Below are 15,297 nucleotides of genomic sequence, written 5' to 3' on the forward strand. Positions count from 1 at the left end.
TTATTTAATATCTGTGTCATTTCCACTGCATGTAAGTATGGGTTTTCAGCTGAAAACCTATTTATTTTTATTTTTTAATCAACGCAGAAAATCTTAACCACTGAGGAAGGCATAAAACTTCATGGTATCGAGATGGTATAAAAACTACGGAGAAATTAATATATAGGAAAAATGCAGAATATGATGGTTGAATCTACTGTTGCACTTCACTGCAATTCTGATTACGAAAGCACAGTGGGGGTCAGTGCTGCGTGCAGGGAGTAACGGAGTAACTGCTCTGCTCTGACCACCTGTGTGACCCTGACACACTGCTGGGCTTCTGTGTGCCTGGTCATCATCTGCAGCAAGTGGGTAATAAAAGAACATATCTTCTTGGGGTTGGGAGTGAGGAATAATGAGTTTATAAATGAAAAGTGTTTGGAACAGTGTAGAAAACACAGCAAATCCTCCGTAAGTGTGAGCTATGAGCTACAATAAGCTTCACTCAGAGTTCTCAACAGTTTTCATGAAGACACATGAAAAATGCTCTTTTTTTTAGAAATTTGTAACTATATATATGTATAGTTGTATACAAATATATGTATTTAATCACAGTAACTCTCAAATGGCAGGATGTTGCCACCACAAAAGATACGGATGGTTTTTTTTGTTTGAGACAGGATCTCACTTTGTCACTCTCAGTAGAGTGCTGTGCTGTCACAGCTCATAGCAATCTCCAAACTCTTGGGCTCAAGGGATTCTCTAGCCTTAGCCTCCCGAGTAGCTAAGACTACAGGCTCCAAACATAATGCCCAGCTATTTTTTTGTTGACAGGGTCTTGCTCTTGCTCAGCCTGATCTAGAACCTGTGAGCTCAGACAATCCACCTGCCTAGGCCTCCCAGAGTGCTAGGATTACAGGTGTGAGCCACTGTGCCTTGCCGTTATCAACGTTTTTTAGGAGGAAGATTACCAGTTTAAAAATACTCTTCTAACTGGGGCAGGGAAAGTGTAAGATCAGCCTGAAATATCTATTTGTAAAACAATGAAGGGAGCATTCAGTGAATCATGGGACACTGCAAATTAACACTGAAGCGAGCCTGAAGGGGACTTCCTCCACTAAGCAAATCTCGGATAATTTGAGCATCACCACGAATGATGATAGTGCATAGTAAACCATTGCATGGTATCTTAGCACCACAACATTGAAAAATACACGCGTTCTTACCGATATAAATCAAGAAGTAAACAAATAAGAAAGGTCTTTGTTACAGTGTAAAGTGAGACAGATATGATAGTTAGAAAATAACTATTTTGCAAAGATCATAGTAGTAACTATTCAAGTAAGAATCATAAATGGATGCTAAAACTCGTGTATGAAAGATCGATAAGAAGAGGTTTATATAATCTCAAAATTCCCCTACAAAATACTTATGGCTCATTAAAGTAAAAATGGTAACTATGTACACTGTGACAGATAAAACCTTAACCAAGTGAAGAAAGTTACCATCACCAGCACCCGTGATGAAATAACTCGCTGAGAAGGACACAAAGTCATTTCTGTAGGATTCCTAAGATACAAAACCTAAATGTAATCATGAGGAAATACATCTGACAAAGCCAAGCTGACAATCCTTACAGTATATAAAATGGCTGTACACTTCCAAAATATCAATGTCATGATAAACAAAAAGAGACAGAAATTTTTCCAATTACAAAAGACTAAGGAGATGTGACAAATAAGTGTGAGTGTGTCCTGGGTGAGATCTTGATAGAGGGAAAAGAGTTATAAAGGGTATTACGGGGACAACTGACAATATTTGAATGTGGACTGTGGATTAGATAATGGGATCAAATAATAAGATTGGATAACAGTATATCGATGTCGAATTTCCCAATTTTGACCACTGGACTTATGAAAGAGAATTCCTTGTTTTAGGAAATATATGCAATTGGTGAATCTGGGTAAAAGTTATAGAAGAATTCTTTGTACTAGTCTTGCAACTTATCTCTAAGTTTCACATTATTAAAAGTACATTTGTACTAGCAACAAATATCTTTTGCCCCTAAGATTTTTACGTACTCTTGGATGAGTAATGCTATCTTGAGCTATCGCCCCATTTTACAGTGCTGGGCTGAAAAATATTAACAACCAGCTCTCTGCGGGTGGGGAGGGAAAGTGACTTATAGCATCTGCTAATTTTTGTGGTATGGATACTCCCACTAGGGCTGCAGCACACCCACCAATACGGCATCACTATAACTCTCACACATGCTCCTACTGGGAAGAGAGGTAGGCTCTTAGTGACTGGTGCCAGGACACCACTGGCATTATGCCAAAACAATAGCTAAATTCAATTGGTTCGGGGTTGGTGACATAACAAGAGAAAACCTAAAAAACAGTAAGCCAACAGAACAGTGAACAAAACAACGGTAAGGAAGCAAATAGTTACTAACACGAAGAGAAAAAACTGACTTTTATTTTAAGATGTTTATCACTTAGTTTTTCATTCCATAGTTATCATAGCTGACAAGTTGTACACAAAGTGCTCCCATTGGGTATGTCTGGGTCTTTTTACTTTAGAACATGATGCTATTACAATTAGCTCTATTAATTCTTTGTGACTAGATAAATCTGCCTTTTAATTATTTTCTTTAAGATTTTAGGACAGTACTTTATTTTTATAATGTAATTAAAGGTCTGAACTACAGATTTAAGATACCCAGAATCTGAACAAATAGGCTTGGGAATCAGATCAACCCTGGATTAAAGTCCTTGATTCACTTTTTATTAGCGAACCTTAGTGTATGTAACCTTAGTGAATTACTTAGCATTTTCTGGATCTTTCCTCATATGCACAGTAGGATGCAATACCTAATGTAGTAGATACCAGTCTCTTTTTGGCTTGTCCACATCCTTTTCTTTGACCATTCCAGATAAGCTGGCTCTTCCAGTTGCACTCTATTACTTTAACTCTGAGTTTGTTTACCATACTATCAATATTTGGAAGACCTTGTCTGTTTATCATTCTAACTCCATCCACTAGATTCACTTAGAAGAGTACCCAGTTACAACCTAAGAATATGGGGAAGGGGAAGAGGGAGGGGAGGGAGGGGGTAGGATGGGCAGAGGGAGGGTGATTGGTGGGATTACACCTACGGTGCACCTTACAAGGGTATGTGCGAAACTTAGTAAATGTAGAATATAAATGTCTTAACACAGTAAGTAAGAAAATGCCAGGAAGGATATGTTAACCAGTGTGATGAAAATATGTCAAGTGGTCTATAAAACCAGTGTATGGTGCCCCATGATCACATTAATGTACACAGCTATGATTTAATAATTAAAAAAAAATTAAAAAAAAAAAAAAGAAGACGACTGCCTGGAGCACTTCGCGGGGTGAATAAAGGAATAAATGAATGAAAAGTCCTTCCTTGACTGTATAGATGTCTTTCAGGCTGCCAAATAAGGATCTCTGCCCATTTTCACACGAGGTGGGCGAGCCCCGTAAGCTAGCTATTAGAGTATCCTCTTCTGCACTCAGTCCAGGGGTGAGCAGATGACCCAAACAAAATCACACCGAGTTCTCTCCCAGAGGCTGATAGGAATTCTGAGAGGCAGAGGTACTTAGATGATAAGGCCCCTGTGAGCCAGAACCTACCAGCAATCATTCTTTCCAACGTAGCAAGAGAACAAAGCCAAAGAGAAAGGGAAGAAGAGATTAGAGACAGAAAACATGCAGGTAGAAACACTGTCCAAATCCTTGGTTTCAGTTATACCCGCAGGGTTTCTGTCTCATTAATCTGAAAGAGCCCAAAAATACAAAGTCAGTAACAAGATAAAGTGCCCGGCACGGCCCCTGCCCTATGATGGGTGAGGAGTGAACGGTGGCTATTGGCATTTTATCCCTCACCCGTTCTGCATTTTTGGGCAAGTCTTTAACCTCCTGAAGCTTCATTTTTCTTACCTGAAAATAGGCGGCTGCATCGGACATTCCTTTATGACTCAGCAAATACTTATATTTTCACTATATGATTAAAAATGACACAGTTTGGAGCCTTTTTCATGTTCAATTCAATCAGGTATTTTCATTGAATAATGTCATTCCTTCATAATTTGTTTCTTGAAACAGACTCTCAAGGGTAGAAGCCACAATATTTTTCGCAATGAAAACAGGAAAAGGCAATTATAATTCTCTTGTAGAAATTAAAAATATAAGAGCTGTGCTTATCCTACTGTACTCCGCGGCTTCTCACCTGGGCAAGGCCTGATGTTACACATGATTGTTTCCCCCGTGTTCCCTTCACACGGCCGCCCACCGTGCTGAGCTGATGGATTACTGCATGTCCTGGTCCTGGTTCGGTTGCCGCTCCCACAAGTCCTTGTGCATTCTTCCCAAGGACTCCATTCTGACCAGCTCCCGTCCACTATACAAAAGTGACCATTAGATCATCAGGTCTATTTCAGTAGAAAGTTCTAACACTGAGGCAAGCAGGAGGTGGGGGTACAGAAATGAATCTCCCTTAAACACAAGCCTGTCAGTTACACAAAGAGGTGTACCTGGACACAGCTTGTTGTGACAGCTTCGCATTTCGGAATCAGACCCTTGGCAAGGCTTCCCACCGTTGGCTGGATGGGGGTCATTACACATACGGCTCCTCTTCTGGATCCCTTTTCCACAGGTGACACTGCAGGATTTCCATGCAGACCACTGGGAAAACCCACCATGAACTGCAAATAAAACATTGTACTTTTGTCTCAGCCCTTGCAAATTAAAAAAAAAAAACTGTAAATCATTCATTTAAGAATGCACTAACTAAATTTACAATTGATAAAAAATAGCTTATTAAAGTTCTCCTTTAAGGTAAAACTGAAATTTTAGAGTAAGAGAAGAAATTCAGTAAACTAGAGCTTCCTGGGTGGCGCCTGTGGCTCAGTGGGCTGGGCGCCGGCCCCATATACTAAGGGTGGCAAGTTCGAACCCGGCCCAGCAAAACTGCAACAAAAAAATTGGCGTATGTTGTGGCGAGTGCCTGTAGTTCCGGCTACTCAGGAGGCTGAGGCAAGAGAATCGCCTAAGCCCAAGAGCCGGAGGTTGCTGTGAGCTGTGATGCAATAGCACTCTACCGAGGGTGTTAAAGTGAAACTCTGTCTCTACAAAAACAAAAAACAAAAAAAAAAACTAGAGCTTCCTCTTAGATCTAATCCTTTGACTCACTTAAGTGTATCTTCCAGAAGAATCAGAGACCAGGAATGTTTATATATGTTTACTTTTTGGGATATAAAAGCATCTTTAAAGAAAAATACATACAATGATTTTTGAGAATAAATGCTATTTAGTCTTGAATCAAAAACTTAGTTGGGGATTTTGAATTATTAACCTGATATTTTGAAGTTCCAATCTGTATTGTTTTAGTCCCTTCAGTCTATAAATTGCAAGGTGATTTTTGCTCTATTTCCACCATCTATAAGTATCTTAAGATCAAAGGAGATTGGAATTAAAATGCTGAATAATGTTTACGCTTTGGGTCACCTCAGCTACTATTTAATATGAATATCCCAGTAATCACACTCACCCTGTACTGTGACAGGCACTCTGACAAGGACTGAACCCATTAAGTTGCGAGCCACACATTCATAGTCAGAGGTATCTTCTCTTCGGGCACCAGTGATCCGTAATGAGTTGTTGGATAACACCTTAACTCGGTCATCCCAGGGAATAGACTGGCCCTGACGGGACCATGTAATGGTTGGATGAGGCTCTCCAGCTGCCTGACAATTCAGTATGATGTTCCCACCAGCATTGACAATAGTTTCCACCGGCTCAAGAGTGATAATAGGAGGACCTATGGAAAAAAGCACATAATGTTTCTTAATTTTTGTGGAGCTGTAACATTTTTATCATGCATTATGCAGTGACATTATTCTTTTAAAAACGTAGGCTGATTTATTTATTAAACACTGTTGCTTCCCAGCTCCTGAAGTGGTAGGTTGTAATTGCCATTAATACGATTTTCATAGCTCTGTTTTATTATCTTTAATACAGGTCAAAAGTGTTAATCCCCTAATAGGTCAGCCTATGAATCAGACTCTACAATTATGCTTTCTGGACTAAAATTCCACCTTTGCTCCTTACTACGTCTCTGAGCCTCTGTATCCTAAAAATAGTGCCTACTTCAGAAGATTCCTATTAAGACTCACTTAAGATGAAGTAAGCACAACTTTTAAACAGGGTAAGCCCACAATACTCTTAGTTACCATTGTTATTGTGGTCGGTGTTTTACATATTCCTTTCTTTCCTTTGATGATTTCTGAGACAAAGAGTCATCATTAACTCATTCTTCTGTCGCTGATCATCATTCGTTTAATAAAACCGTACTGAGAGCCTATTATTCATACTTGCCGGGCATTGTGCTAAGCACTAAGAATGCCAAGAAAATAGATATGATTTCTAGTCTCAAGGAGCTCACAGTCCACTGGAAAAGCTAGACAAGTAACTAATCATTCATGGGGGCCAGAGTATCTCTGTACAAGAGGCAGATGTGTGCTAATGCAGCATCATAAACAATAGTAACTTAATAGATCAAATAAACGCATGCCACTGGAAGTGAAAGGAAGACATATTCGACAATTGAAAAAGCAATTGTCACGGAGTGGTATGGACTAACGGGGAGAACTGGTGACAACAAGGCTCTGATTTGGACGGCATGGTATCTGCTTGGCAATTCAAAAGCACATAGCAGGAAAGACAGACAGATTTGTGGGAAGAAGTAAGGAATGATGATTTGCATCCATTTATGACTACTGAGCTTGAAGTGTCCATGGGCCATTCACACAGAGATGTCTAGACGGCAGTTAGATTTTCATATATGGAGGTCTGAATAGAGACATGGGAAAGGAATGCAGGGGCAAAGCCAAAGACAAAAACTGATGTATTATTTAAGAGATGGACAGAAAACAAGCTTATAAATGATATTAAGAACTGAACACTGGAGGAGAAATAAAATCAGGAGAAAAATGGTATCCTGGCAACCACGGGAAGGACTTTTAAGAAGAGAGAGGATAACGGTATCTCTGGTAGATGACAGGTGCTCAAGTCAAGTCTTGGAGAGAAGGCAGAGGGAGATGTATGCAGCTGTTGTCAGGATGTTTCTCTTTACATTGGTCTATAGTACCAACAAAAACTCCCTGGGGAAAAGAGACTCGAACTGAATTTTTAAAAATGAGTATAATTATATGGACGGAGAAGAGAGGGGACACCACTCGGAGAGAAAGATGCAGGATGAAAGATGGATTTAGCTTTTCTTTTCTTTTTTCTTAGACAATGAAAATAGAAAAGATGATTTACCTGGAAGAGTAACAGCAAATAAAGATTGAAACACTGGTTGAAATCTTGAAGGAAAATCAGAAGGGTTTACATTTAGTAGGAAAGCAAAGGGGGTGTGTGTGCATTCCTGAGAAAATGTATGATGGGATTGAGAGCAGTGTTTTTGTGGGATTTAGTTGAAAGAGGGAATGATTTGCTGAATGAGAGGTCATGAAAATCAGGCATTATCAGGGTGGTGACTGCATATTTGAGATGGGGAAGTATATCTGTAATAAATAGCATATAAATAAAATAAAAATGTAAGTAAAATGTGTTTTCATGCAATAGTAACATGCTACTGTTTTCTGTAAAACAGATTTGACTCTCTCACCAAGTGTTACCTGATGCACTATTCTCATACCTGCCCAGCAGCACCCTGCACTATCACCTCCTAACTGTGTACTAACCTCACTCTAGAAACTCTCTGGATCAGCATTTTTATTTTTCTTTTAGAACTCGGATTGCATCACCTACTCAATAAACCACTGTCGAATAAAGAAAATATCATTCAAAACTAAATGGCAATGTAATGACTAAATTATCTTATTCGCTCATATTATTATGACAAAAGAAAGTATCAGATAAGACTCTGAAATATAATTTAGATATCATATTTGGACATTTTAAATTGTGCATAAGGCTATTAGTTAACAATAAAATTCAACATGTAATTCATCTTTCAAGGCTGAATTAACCATCATTTGCATAATTATCAATCACATGCGAACATTTTACCCAAAATAAACATACTGCTTTTGGTGCTTTAATCTTAATTTGAATCAAATTACATTTTTGGGTTTTTAATGTGTCTCATTTATTGAAATGAATTTATCGTCAGTCTGTGTAGTTAAGCTGCCTCTAATGCAGCCTTCCTTTTTTTATTTTTTGCATTTTTTTTGGCCAGGGCTGAGTTTGAACCCGCCACCTCCAGTATATGAGGCTGGCGCCCTACTCCTTTGAGCCACAGGCACCGCCCAGTGCAGTCTTTCTTAAATGGGGTCAGTGAAACCCTCTGCTAGGAGATTGAGAGTGTGATGCCCTCTATATTCACCCAACACAGAGGGCAGAATGGTCATGGGAATAACATTTTATTTGAAAAATGTAATATATTATATTCTCTTCTTGTTGAGCCATAATTCACATCAATATGTTAACAGCTGCAGGAAAGAGACTTGGTACACCTAAGGCAGATCTAGGCTCATATGAGGTGTTGTTTGTATGTTTAACAAATGAATGAATTCTGTTTAATCTATTTTTTTCTCGGAGATAGTTGACTATAGAACCCTATTTTTTCCTAATAATATCCTACAACATTATCATTTGATAGATAAGTATTTTAATAAAACCATGTCTCAGAGATCTGTTAGTTAAATGTTTATCATCTATTCAAATCTTACAGAATTATAGTTTAACAAACAGCTGGCAGATTTAAAATACTGGAGAATCTCTCAATGATGAAGAAAATGTACATTTCCCTCGTTCAATATTGATGCTACTCAAAAAATAAACTGGCTTGTTCGAATTCTTAACCCAATGATGGTTCTTGGGGTGAGGCCTGAAGTGCTTCTGTGGACTCTCCAGCGGGTCTTGGAGTCTGTCATGTCTTTCTAACCATGAACTCTGCTTTCTGATGGCGCCACGTGGTGAGTGTGAGGACTCCACCCAGAACATTCAGCCATTTCAAGCACAATGACAGCATTCAGCATGGATCAGTTTTGAGCTCATTTATTTAAGTGCTTATTCTTCAGAACTATTTAAAAACTGCCACAAAAATGACATCTTTGTAAGCACTATTGCAAGAAATGTAAGGGTACCTCGCCAAGTATGTTGTAAAGAAAAGGCTCTGCCATCAATTTCAATCATACACTGCATATATTAGATAAGATAGAGGAAACTGTGCAGAAGTGTTGCCAGTTTTATACTTGATGATACCTGTTCCATGAGCAGCAGAAAACTAAATTAGACATACTCTGAGAGCTCCCACTACTGGACTTGCTACGAAGCTAAGGAAAATGAACATACTTGATTAAATAACATTTCTTAAAGCAAGTGTCTCATTGAAGTTTCATTAAGCTGCTTACTTTGCAGAGTCAGACTCATGCTGCGCTCCACGACCCCAGCTTCATTGGCAGCTATGCACGTATAGTCCCCAGCATCTTCATTCTATGGAAATAAGCAGTGTTTTTATAAAAATGTAATCTTCCAGAGCAAGGAAAATCACTTTTTTTCACCTGGATGCTGGTTTGAGATTTCATTTCTGAGAAGGCATTTTAATGGAAGTAGAAAAATATACATGTAACTAACCTCATAAATAGGTTTAAAGAAGGAGGAGGAAAAAGGGGTAGAAGAACGGGAAGGGGGAGAAAAAGAAATTCCAAGCCTATGCTTTTAAAAAAATGGCCTGTCATTGATCTCCAAGAATAATAACTCATAGGAAACATTGCCTCTGAAGGAACTGGGAAAAAGGAGCATGGAGAAGATTTTTCTATAATATGGATAAACGAAAGTGTGTCTTGTAGGAAATGTGAAAAATAGCTTGTAAAAGACAGGATGACTCTTTCACTTTTATTTATAAGGGTAGTATGGAGGTGAATTCAACCCTATCTTGAAAAAAGTGTTGCCGGCTATGAGCTTGTGCTTTACCTCTGACAAACTTGCTGATCCTTCTGTGTTTTTAAATCACAGGATCAAATTACATATCATATAGTGTAAGTCACAAATTTATACATAAAGTATAGAAAGTAAGTACTATATGAATTTAGATTTGATAAGTGGAATCACAGCTAAAGACCTTCTGAATGCAGAATTCAGGTCTCTCACCCAGACCTTCCCCTTTCCTCTCTCCAATTTCCTTCTTTTCAGGAAGTAGAGGATAAGGGAAAAATGAAAATAAATGCTGATTTGATTTGAGGTGTTGATGTATTATTCAAAGAGAAGTTTCTGGAAGGTAGCTGAAAATGGAACATGGAGTTCTAGGGTTGAAGATACTAGCGATTTAAAAATCTGAAACTGGGTGGTGAAAAAAACCATCAGTACTAGTATTAACATTGGTGGTAGAAGTACTAAGGGCTTCAGAATCAGTCATATTTGTGTAGAGGAAAAGGAGAAAAGTGGTGAGGAAGAAACCTGGAACCGTCAGCAACACTTCATGTTGAAAGTGAAATCAAAGAGAATAAAAGACTGAGAATGGTCCACTGGATCAGGAAATCAGACAGTATATTTTAATTATTATTCCTATTAATTAAACAAAGCACACAGAAGACGTCTCCCCAAACGCGATTTAACAAATTAACCATGTGCATTCTAGTTGATAACATGTTTAGATAAAATATCTCACTTCCGGGTCACTTGCACCCAAATTAGAATAATAGCCCAAATATCACCCATTTTCTGAATTACTCAAGTTTTGGAAAAGCCTGATATAGTTATTGGCTTACTGACAAAAATATACTCTATAATTTTTAACTGTTTGTAATTCTTCTATTTCCTTTTTCTAAAGCATATATGAGGAAGTTATTTCCTCATGTTAAATAACTGGTCAATGATTGCGAACAAAGTAACAAAATTATCTTACTTCCTGTACTTATTGGAAAGGACTAAAAATGTCAACTATTGTTTCTGTTTTTAAAAAGGAGTTCTTTGATTTAAATAGGAATGTAGGAGAAAGTGTTCTTATCTACGGCACTTACAGAGGGGCACTGGCTGTAGGGGATTGAATGTGCATGATTAACTCCAGTGTGACTTACTATAGTGCCATAGATGGCCAGGGAGCCATTGCCCAGCTGCCGGATTCTGTGGTTAATTTCAACGCCCACTCCCTTTCTGCTCCACTGGATGGTTGGGGTGGGGTCTCCTTTCACCTCACAGTTCAGGATTGCATTACCACCAAGTGGTTCAATCCAGTTTGAAGGGTAATCACCTTTGAAGATGGGAGGTTCTGGAAATAATATAGGAATAAAGTAAAAGTGAGCACTGATCATTTCTTTGTGATTTTTGACTTATCTAGAAAGATCATTTCATAAAGATGAGGAAAAGCCAATTTAAAACATCACAGGTTTTCCAAAATCAACTGCTTATGCTAAGTCACTAGATAATTTTGTCAATTTTAACATTCTGAGGTGATGATTCCACTTTGTGTGAAATGATCTCTTTACTTCTTACCTACTTTTGAGTTAAATGCTCATGAATTTTCATATTTGTGAAACAGGACTAAATGGATTAGTGCACTGAAGTTATATTGTATTACTATTTAATAAGGAAACAAAACACAAATAATTCATGATAAACACATCATTATAACTTAAAAATGAAGTACTTTTACCTACCTTTCACATATACAAACCCAATTGCTTTCACAAAACCAACACTGTTCTCTGCGGTGCACACGTAAGTACCTGAATCCTCTTTTGACACTCTTTCAATAACAAGTTCACTGTGTCCATTGACACTGTCATAGTGGGCTGAGGGAAACAAGTTAGGGAACAACATAAATGCCTAGGAAACATTTCATGACAGCTCAATATTTTGCATGCTAGATTTATGAGTCGGTCAGCAATTGGACCAATGAGATGACATTGGAGCAGAGAGCCTTTTCCACAGATTTCTTCCTCTGAATTATTTACTATGTGTAGTCACTTATTTGGAGAATAAAAAAACAGCAGAAGAAACAGGAAAAGAGAATGAAGAAAAATATCTTCTAAAAATTATTTTAGGTTTAGAGTACACCTTTCATCTCAATGTGTTGCTTTAAAGTTGGCTCATAATCTCCCTGGGTTTCAAAATTCTTTCATTCAGAATTATTACATTTTCCATTTCATGTATCTTACCACCCCCTTTCCTCCAAATTCACATCAAAAACATAAAAACAGTTTTAGCTTGTAATTCAACTGAGTTGTCAGGTCAGAAGGGAAATCATGAAAACATATACTAGCTAGGTAATAATGAAAACATGATCAAATTTATAATAATTAAAACTTCTTTATAAATCTTAAGTGGTAGCTATAGAAACATTTACAAAGCCAAGCATTTATTGTATAGTCTATGACATTATTATAACATTTATATTATAAACTTAAAAATTTTTAATATTTGGAACAGCATATAAGGTGATTTTGCTAATCCTCAAACAACTAACACTAAGTAAGATTCTGAGTAAACCAGATAACATCTAATTATGTTTACCTCACAAGCTTTTCCCCATCCAAGTTATTTAAAAAATTTCATACTTCTGAATATTAAGTGGAAAATTACACTTTAAAAATAGAAATAGCTAAATTAGTACATCTTCAGAAAAGAATATTGACTTTTTAGATTTCTTTTCCTTTGTGAGGTGTACTATTGCTATTATCAAGGTAACAAAGTTGATGGATTTCAGTCATTAATGTATATACAAGAGAACGTTTCCCCCAAGCTTACTACTATTTTTCAGGCAAGACACTAATTAAGTAAATGCTAATAGTGCAATACTTCAGAAGTCAATTTTGGGTTAGGATGACTTTTCAGTACTAGCAATGTCCTTATGCTGATGACAAAGTCTAACGAAGTAGATATTTATTCTCCCTGGGATGGGTGCTGCTGGGTTTCAGGCACTCCCTTAACATGTTGTGCACATTGTGACCAGACATTTTCTACATAAAGGTGATCTATACTAGAATAGAGGTCGATTCATACAGTGAGAAGGAGAAGTCATCTCCTCTGTAAAAGTAGATGAATCTTCAGGATTCCAGCATGAGCCACCTTAATCCATTTATTGATGATGGAGGAGGTCCTGGTGGCTCAGTCTAAGTGCCTATATGTGGATGCAATACTGTCTTCTCATGGGTTAGGGAGATTATTTCTGAGTTGAAAATCTACTTGTATCCCAAATATGATCCTGCGACCAACTTATCCTTTCAAAAGAATGAACACAACACATGCTAGGCAGAGGGTAAAATCCAAGCAGAGGCATACATTTCACAGAATTTAAAACAATCAGTTCCTCAGTCATTACTTTTCAAATGATTCCCACAGCTAGAATAAATGGAGATTGGTTTAGAGTTTTAGAGGGGTGGATTCATTAACTTCTTAAGAAAGAAATCGCCTACCTGGGATAATATTGTTATTAAAGGTCCATGTTAATTTGGGCAGTGGAATACCAATTGCTTTACAAATTAATCGTAGCTGTTCTCCTTTATTTAATGACACATCTCCAGGAAGCTCAGTAAAAGTGGGGAGAATATGTACAGTCAGGCTGACACTGTGTGTATCTTCACCTGCAGTATTGTTGGCAACACAGGTGTAGGTCCCAGAATCTTCCAGCTAAGATAAAAAAAAAAACCCAGCACTTAAAAAGTCATCATCTTATATCACATTAAATGAAACGCACTGCATTGTAGCTGGGTCCCCAGAGGGACATTCCTGTCTAAACAAAATTTAAATTTCCATCTGTTAGTCTAAACCATCAGATTAGCTTTTACCTGGCATGACTGAAGATGAATAGAAGTTTAAACATAAGCCCATACCTTACAGAACTATGACAATCATTTTAGGGTAGTAAGATTTCAGAACACTTTAGATTCTGAAGCAGTACCTCAAGTGGACTGCTGCTTTGCAGTGCACTAGAAAAGAACTAATATTCCCATGGGCTGATAACATCTGGACAGCATGGGTAGGCCTGAGTAATACGGTACCAAAGACCACCACCACCAAACCTGTCAGAGGGAATGGCAAGAGGAGGCGGCTAACAGCACCTGCAAGTCTAAAGTTGCCCTTGCCAGATCCAGTGACCAGCTGTCATCGCTCGTCTAACTTGGTGCACTGGCAGCATGTGACACGATTATGACTGCCTTCTGACACCCTGTCATCACTTGGTTTCCAGGACACCACACGCTTGTGGTCCAACTACAGCGGTTGCTCCTTCTTCATCTTCTTTTTCTGGCTTTCCTCAATATTCACATCTTAATGTGAGAGGGTTCGGCCTGTGGTACACTCTTCTTCTCTATACTCAATTCCTTGGTGATCTCACCCGGTGTTAAGACTTTAAATATTATCTATATGCTGATGTCCACCAGCATCTCCAGCCCAGATTGTTCTTCCAACCTCCAATTATTTATTTCTTTTTTATTAAATCATAAACACATAGATCATGTATACATTAATGCATTTATAGGGTACAATATGCTGATTTCATATAGAATTACGAATGCTTACATCACACTGGTTAATATATACCTCATCTTGTTTGCTTAATTATGGTGTTAAAACATTCATACTCTATACTAATAGATCTGACACGTACCCTTGCATTATGCACCATAGGTGTGATTCCATCATTCACCCTCCCTCGATCCAACCTCTCCCCTTCCCTCCCATCCCCCTCCTCCCTCTTTCATCTTCAGGCATAGTTGTGATCTATTCTTCATATGAAAGTATGAGTGATTGAAAATTGGTTTCAAATAGTACTGAGTACATTGGACTTTTTTTCTTCCATTCTTGAGATACTTTACTAAGTAGGATATGTTCCAGCTCCATCCATGTAAATGTAAAAGAGGTAAAGTCTCCATCTTTTTTTAAGGCTGCATAATATTCCACAATTTATTAATCCATTCATGGGTTGATGGGCATTTGGGCTTCTTCCATGACTTGGCTATTATGAATTGAGCTGCAATGAACAGTCTGGCACAAATATCTTAGTTATAAAGTGATTTTTGGTCTTTTGGATATAAACCTAGTAGAGGAATTGCAGGATCAAATGGCAGGTCAACTTTTAGATCCCTGAGTATTTTCCATACTTCTTTCCAAAAGGGAATTACTTTGAACTGTTCATTTCAATTCTCTCCTTGGATATCTCAAACTCATGCTCCAAATTGAACTCCCAATTTCTCCTTATCCTTTTCGGTGTCATCTGTAGCCTTTTACCAGTTCAGCTGATGGCGATTTCACCCTTTCAGCTGTTCATACCTTTGGTCTCAGGCA

At 37.9% G+C, this 15,297-nt stretch overlaps 1 protein-coding gene across 2 annotated transcripts in view; it reads right to left on the minus strand.

The window, feature by feature from the left end:
* Nucleotides 1-15,297, minus strand: part of HMCN1 (hemicentin 1) — a 496,417-nt gene that overhangs the window by 46,119 nt on the left and 435,001 nt on the right. For both annotated transcript variants that reach the window (XM_053606928.1, XM_053606927.1), the window contains 7 exons: nt 13,428-13,641; nt 11,670-11,804; nt 11,091-11,281; nt 9,426-9,507; nt 5,555-5,824; nt 4,539-4,709; nt 4,235-4,405 (listed from right to left, as the gene is read on the minus strand). In XM_053606928.1, the coding sequence (XP_053462903.1) occupies nt 4,235-4,405; nt 4,539-4,709; nt 5,555-5,824; nt 9,426-9,507; nt 11,091-11,281; nt 11,670-11,804; nt 13,428-13,641 (1,234 nt within the window). The remainder of the gene's footprint in view (nt 1-4,234; nt 4,406-4,538; nt 4,710-5,554; nt 5,825-9,425; nt 9,508-11,090; nt 11,282-11,669; nt 11,805-13,427; nt 13,642-15,297) is intronic.

The sequence above is a fragment of the Nycticebus coucang genome, chromosome 10, assembly GCF_027406575.1.
Source record: "Nycticebus coucang isolate mNycCou1 chromosome 10, mNycCou1.pri, whole genome shotgun sequence".
Taxonomy (NCBI): domain Eukaryota; kingdom Metazoa; phylum Chordata; class Mammalia; order Primates; family Lorisidae; genus Nycticebus; species Nycticebus coucang.